General features: G+C 49.1%; 1 protein-coding gene across 50 annotated transcripts in view; it reads left to right on the top strand.

Annotated features, from left to right (window-relative positions):
• Window positions 1-14225, top strand: part of ADGRL3 (adhesion G protein-coupled receptor L3) — an 820109-nt gene that overhangs the window by 682138 nt on the left and 123746 nt on the right. For all 50 annotated transcript variants that reach the window (XM_042860378.2, XM_065595838.1, XM_024100865.3 and 47 more), the window contains 2 exons: window positions 3268-3477; window positions 8387-8607. In XM_042860378.2, the coding sequence (XP_042716312.1) occupies window positions 3268-3477; window positions 8387-8607 (431 nt within the window). The remainder of the gene's footprint in view (window positions 1-3267; window positions 3478-8386; window positions 8608-14225) is intronic.

Here is a 14225-nt window from a genome sequence, read left to right on the forward strand (position 1 = left end):
GGGAGAGCGTCAGCCGTCGACTTACCGCAGTGAAGACACCGTGGTGAGTAGGTCTAAGTACGTCGACTTCAGCTACGTTATTCACGTAGCTGAAGTTGTGTAACTTAGATCGATTCCCCCCGTCCCCCAGTGTAGACCAGGCATGACAGTCATTGCAAAGTGTGATGCTGAGTTTGTGCGGTGGGAGCTGGAACTGACACCCACAAACTCATCCCAAATAGGGGCCATCAGGCCTCTGTTGGACAGGAGCTTGTAGTGGCCCACAGGTGAAAGGCTCTGTAACAATGCACTGAGGCGTCCAGGCCCCCAGGAAGTGCCCGTGTCACACCTTTGAGAATGAGGCTTGCTGCCTGGAAAGATGCATTTATCAAATCAAGTTCTGATCTTTCCTGGAGGCTGCACAGACAGAACCTTCCACTCCCTGGCCCGAGGGCAAAATCTCCCACCTCTGTCTTCTACCATCAACTTCCCCACCCAGTTCTTACAGGCACAGTTCCCATTAACCAAAATGACAGCAATAAAAGCACAACAATAATACAAATATTAACACAACTTCCCAGCTCGCTTCTACATTCCATGTTTGGCAATATAAATTCATTCCAACAGTTACAATTATCCCAGGGTTCTCATCCTAACTTAAGAGGGTGTCATATTTATGGTGCTATACAGTGACTGCTGTCAGTAGGAGTGGTGAGACTAGATCCCTTGATCTCCTGGCTCCCCACCCAGGGCATGCACCCCTAGGTGTTTGCTGACTGGGATGGTGGCTCTGCCCTCTCTCCTACAGCAGATCTGACTGTGCTAGAGCTTGGGTACTGGAAGGTGAGAGTGATGATCAATAGAAAGCAAAGTGGGCCAGTTTGGTCTTGAGGTGCGGTGATGCACAGCCTCCTTTGGCTTGCACTGAGCGGAGGGAGGGCAGGCAGGCAGGTACAAGGGGCCATGCCTCTGTTCAAGGGCTGTGCACTGGAGATCACCAGCACAGCTCCTTACTAATCCTCCCATAGGTGTTAGCTGCCTGAGAGAAGAATTATCTTTTTCATCTGCCCCAAACTACCCAACCCTTTCTCAGCTCAGTCCCTGTGTGGTCCAGAACCAGTGAAGGATAAGAGATCTCTTCCCCCCGCCCCCTATACCAGCATTATAAGTGGCCCTGGTTACAGAATCCCTCTGACCTCTCCTCTTCTCCTCTCCTGCATGGTCCTGTGGGGCTGTCGGACCGTTTTTCACCACCTGGGGAGTGTGCCTGAGGATCTGACTGGACAGCCTTTCATGCCCACTTTGCACTCGGAGGTGTAAATAACTCTGCAGGCAGCTGAGCAGTGGAGAAGCGAGACCTGGGTTTTTATTTATTCCACACATGCTTGGTGTGTGCATGGAGCCAAGCGGGTAAAAGGAACAGGCTGCGTCCTCGCTTATTCCACGTGAAGCCGGGGCGCTCTGCTATCCGACGAAGAAAAACTCTGGAAAGCTCCCCATGTACAAGACTGACTTTTTGTCTGGAGTGTTACTGCGTTTGTGCTGTTAGCCTTGGGCAATCGATCCACACTTTCCGAAGTTCACCTGATTGTCTCTCCCCTTTATCTGTCTGTGCCAGCCGTGTAGTTCCCGTGTCTGTGTCTCGCAGCTCTCTGAAGCTCTGCCTAGCGCTGCCTTCTAATCAGGCGAGCTGGCCTGCTTTGCAGCGGGGCTGTTAGGGGAGATGTTATCCACCGCTTCCCAGCCGCTTCTTGCAAAGCAGAGCAAAGGCAAGGATCAGGATTTGTATTCACATTTTTGCACCAAGTTAAGAGGAAAGTAACGCGTGTGGAATTACACATAGATAAAACAATGCACCTCTGTCAGGAAAAGAATATGCCCTTTCTGCCTTGTGTGTGCAGTGGGGATGGAATAGACATAGAATATCAGGGTTGGAAGGGACCTCAGGAGGTCATCTAGTCCAACCCTCTGCTCAAAGCAGTGCCAATCTCCAGACAGATTTTTGCCCCAGATCCCTAAGTGGCCCCCTCAAGGATTGAACTCACAACCCATTTTGTTGCTGTTGCAATAGACATATGTTAAATCTGTGCCCTTGTGGCACCTCTGCAATCATAGAGTCTCTGAAACCTTCCAAATTCCCAAGAAAAATGGCAGGAGTGCTGTGGGAATAAAACCTCCCGTAATCTCTGTGTAGTCACAGAGTTGACTCTTTATAAACAGCCTCTAGGGGGAAGAAAAAAGTCACTCACCATCTTTCATTCTCATTTGATGCCTATCAATCGTGCCGATAAAGCCAAAGTGCTGAAAGGGTTTGAGTTGTTTTTGATGGGTGCTGACATAGCAGGAGTGTATATCAAGAAGTGCCTGACACTGATGTGGCTTTATCATTGGCAGAGAGGCAACAAAAAGGGTAAATGAATCAACTTTCCCCTCCATCTGTCATAGACTTTTCCCCATTGCAAAACACCATGTCCTTCGCTTCCAAGATGAGTGCCAAGCATCCGTGCTCTGGTTTGGGAAGCAAATGCACGGACAAACACAGAAATAGGTCCAGTGGCATTTTATTGGTGGACCCCAGCATCCTGCTTTCCACCGTAAGAGCTCCTGGCCTGCCCCCTAAACCAGTCTTTGCCGCTGCTGTTTTTCGGGCATATGGTAGCCTGAAAGGGGAACATCCCTGCAGTTGTGACCATGTGGACATTACTTCTGGGTAAGCAGAAACTAGACCACATCGCAAGGAGGAACACACAATTTCTGAGCCACATTCAAATCCTGGTTAAATGTGGATTTAAAAACAAAATGGTTAATAAAAGGTCTCTGTTTATCCAGGATATTGTTCCGATATATTCATTTTGCGTTCCCAGCTCCAGGGTTTGATAAATCAATATTTTTTCCCCTTCCCTTGTGAAAAAAAAAGGAAAATAACCCCTGTTTTTGCCACATGCTGGGCATGAGACATACATTATCTTAATGATCCCTGCAACCCAATCTTGGGATTTGAGTCTGAGGTACCTGCCCCACTGCCTTACTGCTGAATTCACAAACAAACCCAAGCAAAGAGAAAGGGAGAGAATGGAGTGCGGCTTTCAGGTTGTGGCTACATTAATGCAGAACTCCATTCTGGGTAGTTTTAGTCCTAATACCCTTCATTAGCTATCGGTCCCTTGTGCCAGTGCTTGGGAAGTGGATACAGGAGTCTATCGAAGGGTCTCAGACAACCTGGCTTTTTTCAGTATTGATTAGCTGACGTGCAGCGTGTGACTGATTCTTTTTCTGTTTTGTCTCCAGCACAGCGACACAGTCCACGACCTGCTCCTGGATGTGATCACGTGGGTCGGCATTCTGCTGTCACTCGTCTGTCTCCTGATCTGCATCTTCACCTTTTGCTTTTTCCGCGGGCTCCAGAGTGACAGGAACACAATTCACAAGAACTTGTGCATCAGCCTCTTTGTAGCCGAGCTCCTCTTCCTCATCGGGATCAATCGAACGGATCAGCCAGTAAGATACTTGGCGTAGAAATATGGAAGCATCTCCTCCCACCTTCCAGTGGAGGTAGCTGGGCCTGATCCTGGAGCAAGATGAATGTGGATACACCCTATACTCATGCTCATCTCGTTGCAGGATTGGGGCCCTGTTTGGTAACCAACAGTGAAATCCTAGTCCCTTATGCTCAGTGGCAAAATCCCCATTGATGTGGATTTCACCCCAGATGTCTGTTTAAAAAGTATATACCAAAGGTGTGTGTTGTTTCATGTTTCCCCAGCAACAACACAGTAATTCTCAAGAAGATGCTTTCTATTATAAGCCCTCCTTTCTGATCCAAAGCTTATTGAAGTCAATAGGAAACTTTCTGTTTACTTCTATAGGCTTCCGATCACGCCCATATGATTTCCTGAACAAATTATCCTTGGGGGCTGAAATTCCTACTGTTTGTTCTCCACTTGAATGTTTCTGAGTAGTGAGTTAAACTCCATCTGGTTGTTTTTGAGAAAACCTCAACTTGAGCAAAAAAAAAATCCAAAGGAAAAAAAGGCATTTTTCACAAGACTATTTCAGGTGCTCTGTTTGTGCTCACATACATCAAAATGGCTCTTTTTAAAGAAAAAGCCTTCAAACTTGGCAAAGACTAAGGATTAGCACCTTTGACGTCTGTGAAGCAATTTGGTTTACAAATCTCCGGGTTCTAAGCTTTGAAATGAACAAATTCTGCACGTTCAGTCTGCCGTATTCTACTGACTCTAAAAATGCCCGTGACACACTAGATAGCAGGGGAAACGTACACCATATAAAAGCAGTCTCTTGTGTGGAGCTCTGCAGACAGGCAGAAATATTACTGCAGTGATTACACATTCGCCATTGGGTATTTTCGTCCCCACAGTCCCTCTTGGGATGGCACCTTCATCGGAACGGCTGAGCCTACGGGACAGTGATATTCCCACAATTGCTTCTGGGGCTTAGTCCTCCTGGTTGCTGGGCTCCCATGATGTGTACACTGCCCTCAGCTGCCATTGAAGTCAGTGGGAGTGGAGGGTGCTCCGCACCCATCAGGATGGCTCAGCATCTTGCAGGATGATTGAGTTCTAAGAGCATCTACAGAAACCTCAGCTCGCTTACTGAATGTGCCATCGTTCAGAGAAATACGCAGAGGGACAGATTCTGTCCTCCGTCCATAGGCAGCTCAGGCCTGATATGTACCAGAAATGATGCAGGGGGTGGGGCTATGGGTTGGTGGCAGGAAAGGGTCAGGGCCATGGGTTGCCGGCAGGAAGGGCAGGGGGTGGGGCTGTGGGTCCATGGCAGGAAGGGGTCAGGGCCATGGGTTGCCGGCAAGAAGGGCAGGGGGCAGGGCTGTGGGTTACCGGCAGGAAGGACAGGGGGCGGGGCTGTGGGTTGCCAGCAGGAAGGGCAGGGGACGGGGCTGTGGGTTGGTGGCAGGAAGGGGGCAGGGCCGTGGGTTGCCAGCAGGAAGGGCAGGGGGGTGGGGCTGTGTGTCTGTGGCAGGAAGGGGACAGGGCCGTGGGTTGCCAGCAGGAAGGGCAGGGGGGTGGGGCTGTGTGTCCGTGGCAGGAAGGGGGCAGGGCCATGGGTTGCCAGCAGGAAGGGCAGGGAGTGGGGCTGTGGGTTGCTAGCAGGAAGGGGTCAGGGACATGGGTTGCTGGCAGGAAGGGGTCAGGGATGTGGGTTGCCGGCAGGAAGGGCAGGGGGTGGGGCTGTGGGTTGGTGGCAGGAAGGGGTCAGGGCCGTGGGTTGCCAGCAGGAAGGGCAGGGGTCAGGGCCGTGGGTTGCGGGCAGGGGGTGGGGCTGTGGGTTGATGGCAGGAAGGGCAGGGGGTGGGGCTGTGGGTTGGTGGCAGGAAGGGGTCAGGGCCGTGGGTTGCTGGCAGGAAGGGCAGGGGGTGGGGCTGTGGTTGGTGGCAGGAAGGGGACAGGGCCGTGGGTTACCGGCAGGAAGGGCAGGGGGTGGGGCTGTGGGTCCGTGGCAGGAAAGGGGCAGGGCCGTGGTTGACAGCAGGAAGGGCAGGGGGTGGGGCTGTGGGTTGCTGGCAGGAAGGGGTCAGGGACGTGGGTTGCTGGCAGGAAGGGGTCAGGGACGTGGGTTGCCGGCAGGAAGGGCAGGGGGCGGGGCTGTGGGTTGGTGGCAGGAAGGGCAGGGGGTGGGGCTGTGGGTCCGTGGCAGGAAGGGGGCAGGGCTGTGGTTGCCAGCAGGAAGGGCAGGGGGTGGGGCTGTGGGTTACCGGCAGGAAGGGCAGGGGGTGGGGCTGTGGGTTACTGGCAGGAAGGGCAGGGGGTGGGGCTGTGGGTCCATGGCAGGAAGGGGGCAGGGCCGTGGTTGCCAGCAGGAAGGGCAGGGGGTGGGGCTGTGGGTTGATGGCAGGAAGGGCAGGGGGTGGGGCTGTGGGTTGCTGGCAGGAAGGGGTCAGGGACGTGGGTTGCTGGCAGGAAGGGCAGGGGGCGGGGCTGTGGGTTGGTGGCAGGAAGGGGTCAGGGCCGTGGGTTGCCAGCAGGAAGGGCAGGGGGTGGGGCTGTGGGTTGGTGGCAGGAAGGGGTCAGGGCCGTGGGTTGCTGGCAGGAAGGGCAGGGTGTGGGGCTGTGGGTTCCCAGTCCATGCAAGGCCCAGGGAAGTGATCTTTGTGCCGGGTTCTCCACAGAGGCTGGACTTGGGATTCACACCCACACGCCGGGGGCCGGCAGCAAAGCTGGAGCACAGTATATCTGTGGCCATTAGGGACTGTATCAATAGTTGCTGCTCTTACGCACCTGCTGAGCAGAGAATTTTAATCACTTACCAAAGCCCCCACCTATCTCTTACACAGCACTTTTCATTAGCAGATCTCAGAGCGCATCCCAGATCTCCGCACACCAAAATCTGAGATGGTCCAGCCCGATGGCGGCTGAACCAAAAGCCCTAACGGTTTCAGTCACCTGCCGTGCTTCCCAAAGCTCTGCTGCTGGTGTGGCCAGTGGGCGAGGCAGGTTTTCCTTTCACTCCTCCGGATCCATCCATTAGCGTATGAAAGGGGAGGTGCTGCCCTTGCTCTCTTGATCAGTGGCAAAATGAACATTGACCTTGATGGGAGCATGACTGCCCTGACACTAGGCTTTTCCAAGGTGCCTAAGGGAGTTAGGTGTCCAACTCCTGTTGACCTTTAACATGGTTTGGGTGCCTTATTCCCTTAGGTTCCTTGGAAAGCCCCAGCACAAGTCATGTGTCAGTGCCCTTATTGGAGATCATTTCAGTAATTCCATCTCCATGTAAAAATAGAAAAATGGCATGTTCTTTGTGTTTTTAAATTCCATTTCGAAATGGTATGCTCATTTGCAAAAGCATCCCCGCCCCTTGGTGAGTGTCTCTAGAAATATGCTTTGTCGGGGTTCCAGTCTTCATTTTCCCCAAACAGCCACTGCATATACTCCATATTCAAAGCCACGAGATCCTTCCCTAACATAGGGGCCCTCCTTCAGTCCTGGCTAGTGTATTCTCATTATTACTGACACCTTTTTCACTGGCAAGCTGTTGCAGCAGGGAGTTTCACCTTTTCACCATTTTTTTCAGTAGTATACCAATGTGTTCACTCTCTTTGTAGGCGCATGTGCTCCTCTAGCGCATGGCCAGGTAAAATACAATAGAAATCCTGGGCTAGAGCCCCATGGCTCTGGGGAGAAGCTGAAGATTGCAGAGATCATTGAGGTTATGTTGTCCATCCCCTTGTCAGTGCAGGCTTGTTCCCAGCACTGTATTTGTTCAGGGCCAGTTTGATCTCAGTGGATGTCTGTGAAATAAGGTCTTGCACTGGAATCTGTATTTTCACATTCCTCTTCCCTGACTTTTTTTTTTTAATTCCCTTATCTCATCCCCTCACTAAAACTACTGAGCAATGGAGCTCGCAGCATATGCCCGGCCCTGCTGACAGCACCCAAGAGCATTTACATGGCATGTCAACATCTGGAAACTTGCCCACGCAACAATAGTCAACAGAGGCATCAGAAATAGAAACATGGTCTTTATGATTCCTCAACACAAGCCCCTGATGTATTGAGGCAGTTAGCCGTCAAATCCAAACACATGCATATATGTGTGTGTGTCTATGTGTAAATAATATATGTGTCTATATATAACAATACATGTATAATACATATATTACACAAATCTACATTATCTAGAGAATTATACACATGCACATGTATATAAATATATACATACATGTGTAAATAATACATATGTATATTCTATAGACATATAACTTATAAATAATATACATTCTCATATAAATGTATATTATATTTTAAGTATAAAGATATTTAAAGTGATCTGAGATTTTGTTCTCATAGAATGTCTATTTATTAAACCAAGGCGTTAGAATATTTCTGTGTGTTAATCCTGTTTTATATTGATAGTAAGAAGCAGGGAACAATTGCTTCAATGATTTGAATCTGAATACGTCCCCTACTAAGAATCCAGTTTGATATTGTGGGAGTGCAGGAGCTGGGTACAGGGGTTTCAGCCAATGATATGCTTAGGATAATGTGCATAGAACATAAGTTTGTGTAAACTAAAGCCATGTACACCTCTACCTCGATATAACGCTGTCCTCGGGAGCCAAAAAATCATACCGTGTTATAGGTGAGACCGCGTTACATTGAACTTGCTTTGATCCACCGGAGTGCACAGTCCCGCCCCCCTGGAGCAGCACTATTTACCGCGTTATATCCGAATTCATGTTATATTGTGTTGCGTTATGTCGAGGTAGCAGTGTGTATATATTTATACACATACAGAGAGAGATTCTAGGATTAGTATCGTGTGTAATAACCAAGGACATCAGTGGTTTTGTTACGATGATTGTAATAATTTTGTTTGGGAGCAAACCTGTGCCTCTGTTTTGTTCTGTTTTTTTGGACTCTCCCAGATCGCCTGTGCTGTGTTTGCTGCCCTCCTGCACTTCTTTTTCCTGGCGGCATTCACCTGGATGTTCCTGGAGGGGGTGCAGCTGTACATCATGCTGGTGGAGGTGTTTGAGAGTGAACACTCGCGAAGGAAGTACTTCTATCTGGTTGGCTACGGAATGCCCGCGCTCATCGTGGCCGTGTCAGCGGCGGTCGACTACAGGAGCTATGGCACAGATAAAGTGTGAGTTGAACTCTGCCACACTTGGACCTGTGGAAGAGAAGCAATGGTTGTTTGTGGGACTTTTCTGGGGAAGGACCTGCTCAGTTTCTGTGGGCTCTGATGAGAACCAGACTGGGAAATTAAGGACCTGATCCGAAGATCATTGGAGTCAAAGGAAAGTCTCCTGTTGACTTCAGTGAGCTTTGGATCAGGCCCTCACTGTTATTAATCTGTTTTGTGCTTATCCCTTTACTAACTATGACTCACGTCTGCTATAGTAATGGCTGTGGGCCAGAAGTAATTGTGCACTGGCAGTGGAGCCTATGGGATTGCTCCAGAATGACTCCTGGTTCCAACAGCCCTGCAGGTGTGAACAGGCTGAGAGTTAGGCCTGACAAGACCATATTCAAGGTCTAGGCTAGTGCATCCCCAGCCCCAGCCCCTGGACTCACTGCACTGAGATTCTTATAAGGGCCACAGCATGACATGCTGATGAATGGTCACTGCACCCTTCACCCCGATTGCTGGCAGGCAAGAGAGTAGGTGAAGTGCTGCTCAGTTGGTGTCAGCTTCGTTGGGAAACACGGCAACCAAGAATATGCACCAAGTGCAATATAAAAAAACGTGACTAGCAGATTTTGAAAGGAAAACATTATACCAGACATTTCTCAGCTTAAGAGAAGCTGGTCTGATTGGTCTTCCTTGGCACACGCAGAAGAAACACTGGGAAACGGCCATTGAATGATTTAACAGTTCAAAACCAGGAAACACTTGTACTGGCCACACCATATGGTCTGCTGTAACCTCTCGGGGAATGTCCAGGGCTCATCTGCAACCCAGGGGCTGCCACAGAGGCCAGATCCCTGCTGGAAAAAACAGGAAAGAGCATGAATAGGTTTTTAATTGGCAGTGAGTGAAGGTGAGCAGATCCACTTACCATGCTAACCTCCCCCTCAACCCCTAAACGAGCAAGCTCTCCAGCTTTCCTTTCCACATGTCCCTTATCTCCCTGAGCCCCTTGGAGATCTGTGCTCACCCCTGAGGGTCGACCGCTGTCCTAAGCCTGAGGAAGTCCCGATGACAGTACTGTTCCCTCTGGATGCTGGCCCAAACACATAGACTTTAAAGCCAGAAGGGACCATCATGATCATCTGACCTCCTGCACGTTGCAGGCCACAGAACCTCACCCACCCACTCCTGTAATAGACCCCTAGCCGCTGGCTGAGTTACTGGAATCCTCAAACCTTGTTTTAAAGACGTCAAGTTACAGAGAATCCACCATTTACACTAGTTTAAACCTGTAAGTGACCCGTGCCCCATGCCACAGAAGAAGGTGAAAAAATACCCAGGGTCTCTGCCAATCTGACCTTGGGAAAAATTCCTTCCAGACTCCAAATATGATGATCAGTTGGACTCTGGTGGCGAGACCCACCAGGCACACTGTAGTAACTCAGAGCCCTCCCCATCTAGGGTCCCATCATTGGCCGTTGGGGATATTTGTTACTAGCAGTCACGGATGAGCCATATGCCATAGTAAGTGATCGCAGCATATCACCCCCTCCATACATTTATCAAGCTCATTCTTAAAACAAGTTAGGTTTTTTGGCCCCACCACTCCCCTTGGAAGGCTGTTTCAGAACTTCACTCCTCCGATGGTTATAAACCTTCACCTAATTTCAAGCCAACATTTGTTGATGGCCAGTTTACATCCATCTGTTCCTGTGCCAATATTGGCCCTTAACTTAAATAACTCCTCTCCCTCCCTAGTGTTCGTCCCTCTGATATATTCATAGAGAGCAGTCCTATCTCCCCTCAGCCTTCGTTTGGTTAGGCCGAACAAGCCAAGTTCCTTAAGTCTCCTTTCCTGGCTGGCTCTGAGGTACCCTGGGCCCCACTGCCCCTCCATTGGAGCTGCACCGCTAATGACTTCACAGCCTTGTGCTGCCTCTGGCCACCCTCCAAAGAGAAGGAGGTTCCACAGCTCAGAGAGGCCAACCAGCAGCGTGCCACCTCTGGCTGCTGCTTCCAGTGCTTGGGAGACTGAGATTCAACAGGAGCTCAGCCAGCCTCCCGTGTGTCTGAAGGGCAGGGAGTTTTCACACAGTCAGGAGGAAGAGGGCAGAATGCCACAGAGGCAGCCTTCCCCCCCTCACCATTTCCGGGGGCTCCCCGCCACGTTCAGATGAGAAAAAGAACGTGGCACCCAAATCTCAGACCTGTGTTTTAGGGACAAATGACCAGTTTTCCTACCTCTTCGGAAAATTTAAGTTTAAATAAGAACATAAGAATGGCCAGATTGGGTCAGACCAAAGGTCCATCTAGCCCAGTATCCTGTCTACCGACAGTGGCCAATGCCAGGTGCCCCAGAGGGAGTGAACCTAACAGGTAATGATCAAGTGATCTCTCTCCTGCCATCATTATCATGGAGTAGCTGGTCCCTATGAGTAGATCAGGACCACCGCCCCTGTGTCACAGCAGCTGGACCCAACTGAGTCAGTTAAAGGGAGCAGGGCTATCCCTGGGGCTCTAAAGGCCTGTCAGAGGGCAGGAAGGGGAGGAGTGATTGGGACAGGCTGTGTGGGGGGAGAGAAACCATAGGGTAGTGGAGGGTCCCTGGAACAGGGGGCCTGGTGCTCAGAGAGGAAGCCTGGCGCTGGTGTTCCAGAAAGATACGTTTGCTGGCTGGGATTGCGAAACTGCAAGGAGTAGGGACACCAGAGATCCCTGGGAAGGGGAGACCATGAAACCCTAGGACACAGGGTGAGCTGAGGGACTATTGTGTTTGTTTTTATTTGGCTGGTAAACCTGCTTAAAGGATCCTGGGCATGGCAGGCTATCCTTGGAAGCTGGGGAGAAACCCTGCCAGGTCACACTCTCTTATTATCTTTGTGTTTATTAGGCGAGCACCTGGAGGTCTCAGCTGTGCCTAGGTCCCGTTGTGCTAAGCGCTCTGCAAACATATAGTAAGAGCCAGGCCCTGCCCCAAGAGCTTACAGTCTCCATAGTCAAGACAGACAAATGGTGGGGGAAGGAAGGATTGTTATCCTCATTTTGCAGATGAGGAATGGAAGCAGAGCGAGACAAAGTGACTTGCTCAAGGGCACCAGTCTCCTGAGTCTCGGTCCAGGACCTTAGCCACACGACTGTCCCTCTTCTCTAAGAAAAGAGTATTTCTCATTTAAATGATGGACCATTGCATTTCTAAAAACCGTCTTCTATACAGTTACCAGGGCTGTCAAGCAAAATAGGCAGTGACTGGAGAGTGTATTAGACTCTTTGCAAGTTGGGATAGCTACATCATTTATAATTATGAACATTTTTAAATGTTTTCATCAGTACTGAAACTGGTATCAAAGCACAATTTAGATGATCATGCAACACTGTCTAATGGCAAACAAAAGGAAATTTCAGCCTTTGATTTTCTCTGCTGGCTCCCTTATAATGACAGTAGCAATGTATTTTATTATTATTTCAATTTCTTTTGTGAGGCCTATGTTTTCCCATTCTTTTTGGCTAAGATGCAGGCACAAAGAGAGGGCAGACAAAACAGCGAGCCAGTGGGGCTCCAGAGCTCTCTGTGACAACCGCTCAAGGCACAGCCGCAGTGACAGCTAGTCCTGCATCAGTTCCATTTGCAAAATCTCCACCCAAAAACAATAGCGGCATAGATTCATAGACTCATAGACTCATAGACTTTAAGGTCAGAAGGGACCATTATGATCATCTGGTCTGACCCCCTGCATGCTGCAGGCCATAAAACCGTCCCTACCCCTTCCCTGGACTCTGCTGTTGAAGTCCCCAATCCTGTGTTTTAGTGACTTCAATCGGCAGAGACCCTCCTGCTAGTGATCCCTGCCCCATGCTGTGGAGGAAGGCGAAAAACCTCCAGAGGCTGAGCCAATCTACCCTGGAGGAAAATTCCTTCCTGACCCCAAATATGGCGATCAGTTAGACCCCGAGCATATAGGCAAGAGTCTCTAGCCTGACCCCTGTTAGCCATTATACTATTTACCCACCATTGCTTGGTATTCCTTGACTACTATGTTTTACCATTAAACCATTCCCTCCATAAACTTATCTAACTTAATCTTAAAACCAGACAGGTCCGTCGCCCCCACCGTTTCCCTCGGAAGGCCGTTCCAATATTTCACCCCTCTGACGGTCAGAAACCTTCGTCTAATTTCAAGCCTGAACTTCCCCACGGCCAGTTTATATCCATTCGTTCTCGTGTCCACATTAGTACTAAGCTGGAATAATTCCTCTCCCTCCCTTGTATTTATCCCTCTGATATATTTAAAGATAGCAATCATATCCCCCCTCAGCCTTCGCTTTGTCAGACTAAACAACCCAAGCTCCTCTAGTCTCCTTTCATACGACAGGTTTTCCATTCTAGTTGGATGCTTCTAGTTCTTTGCTGGAGTGACTCTGTTATCTAGCGGAGCTGTTTATGTTACGTTACAATACCGGGAGATGGACTTAGATTGCAGCTGAATATTTACTTTGTGTGCAGTCAGCAGGTGCGAGTTCGGTTTTGAGAAAATATTCTTCTTTGAACTTTCAAAAATCGTTTCAAACATATGTGTTGTAACAGAAGGGCTTGTGGAAGGTTTACCTGCCTTTATAGAAGGTTTACATTTGGGGGAACTTTGAGTGGCGCACACAGCATCAGGTAGGGGAGAGTACATTTTCAAGAATTTGTCTATAAATGCCAAGGTTCCTATCAAGCTAATCAAAGGAGTTTCACCATAGACCTGCCTTCAGGTCTAAAGAATAGAAGAGACAATAAGCGTCTCAGGGTTGTCTTTGCAGTAAATCATATTCCTGAGCTCCCAAAGTGTTTCCACACCGGGACCCCTACTGCATGCCTCCCAATGAGCACAACAGCCCTCCCTGATGTTTTTGCACCTTAAGGTTTTGCCAGGGATAAGGTAAGGCAGGGGCTTAGCACAAGTGCATCCATTACCCCTTGTCATGGTACAGCTGGACTAGCTACATGCACATGGAACAAACCTTTCCTTAGCTGTGCGCAAATCTAGCAAAAATGCCAGCACAAAATGTGCAGAGCATGTATGGCAGGCAATTCCCAAAGGGTCATAACTTGGAGGGGATCGAAAGGAAACAGCAGCGGAACACTGCAAGCCCCTCTTCAGTGAGAATTATTTGCCAGCCAAAATTTAACTTTCTACCCACTTAGATTATCACAAGGACTCTGTTAATAATGGAAATCATTAATAATAATGTTCCAGAAAGTCATAATTCCTGTCCTCTGGTGCTCTGAGAATGACTGACCCATTTTTCTCCAACTTTAAACAAAATAAAAAGTCACCTTTGTATAGAGACCACAGTTGGAAAATTTCAGAACTATGAGCCGCAAAAAACATGGATTAGAATGGAAACTGGCAGGGGAGAATTTTAAAGCAACATATTCCATGTATGACATGGGTACAGGCCAGTTATAGCTGTTATTGTTACTACACCACACTTCAGTAACAAACATACAAACTGAGGAGCTAGGAAACTTTTAACAAGTAGGGGCAGATTTTCGTCTCAGTTACATTGTTAGAAATGTGAAATAACTGTATTGGCTTCAGTGGATTTACTTCAGGTTTACACTGGTGTATACAACTGAGAATTTAGCT

Source organism: Chrysemys picta, chromosome 5 (genome assembly GCF_011386835.1).
Source record: "Chrysemys picta bellii isolate R12L10 chromosome 5, ASM1138683v2, whole genome shotgun sequence".
Lineage (NCBI taxonomy): Eukaryota > Metazoa > Chordata > Testudines > Emydidae > Chrysemys > Chrysemys picta.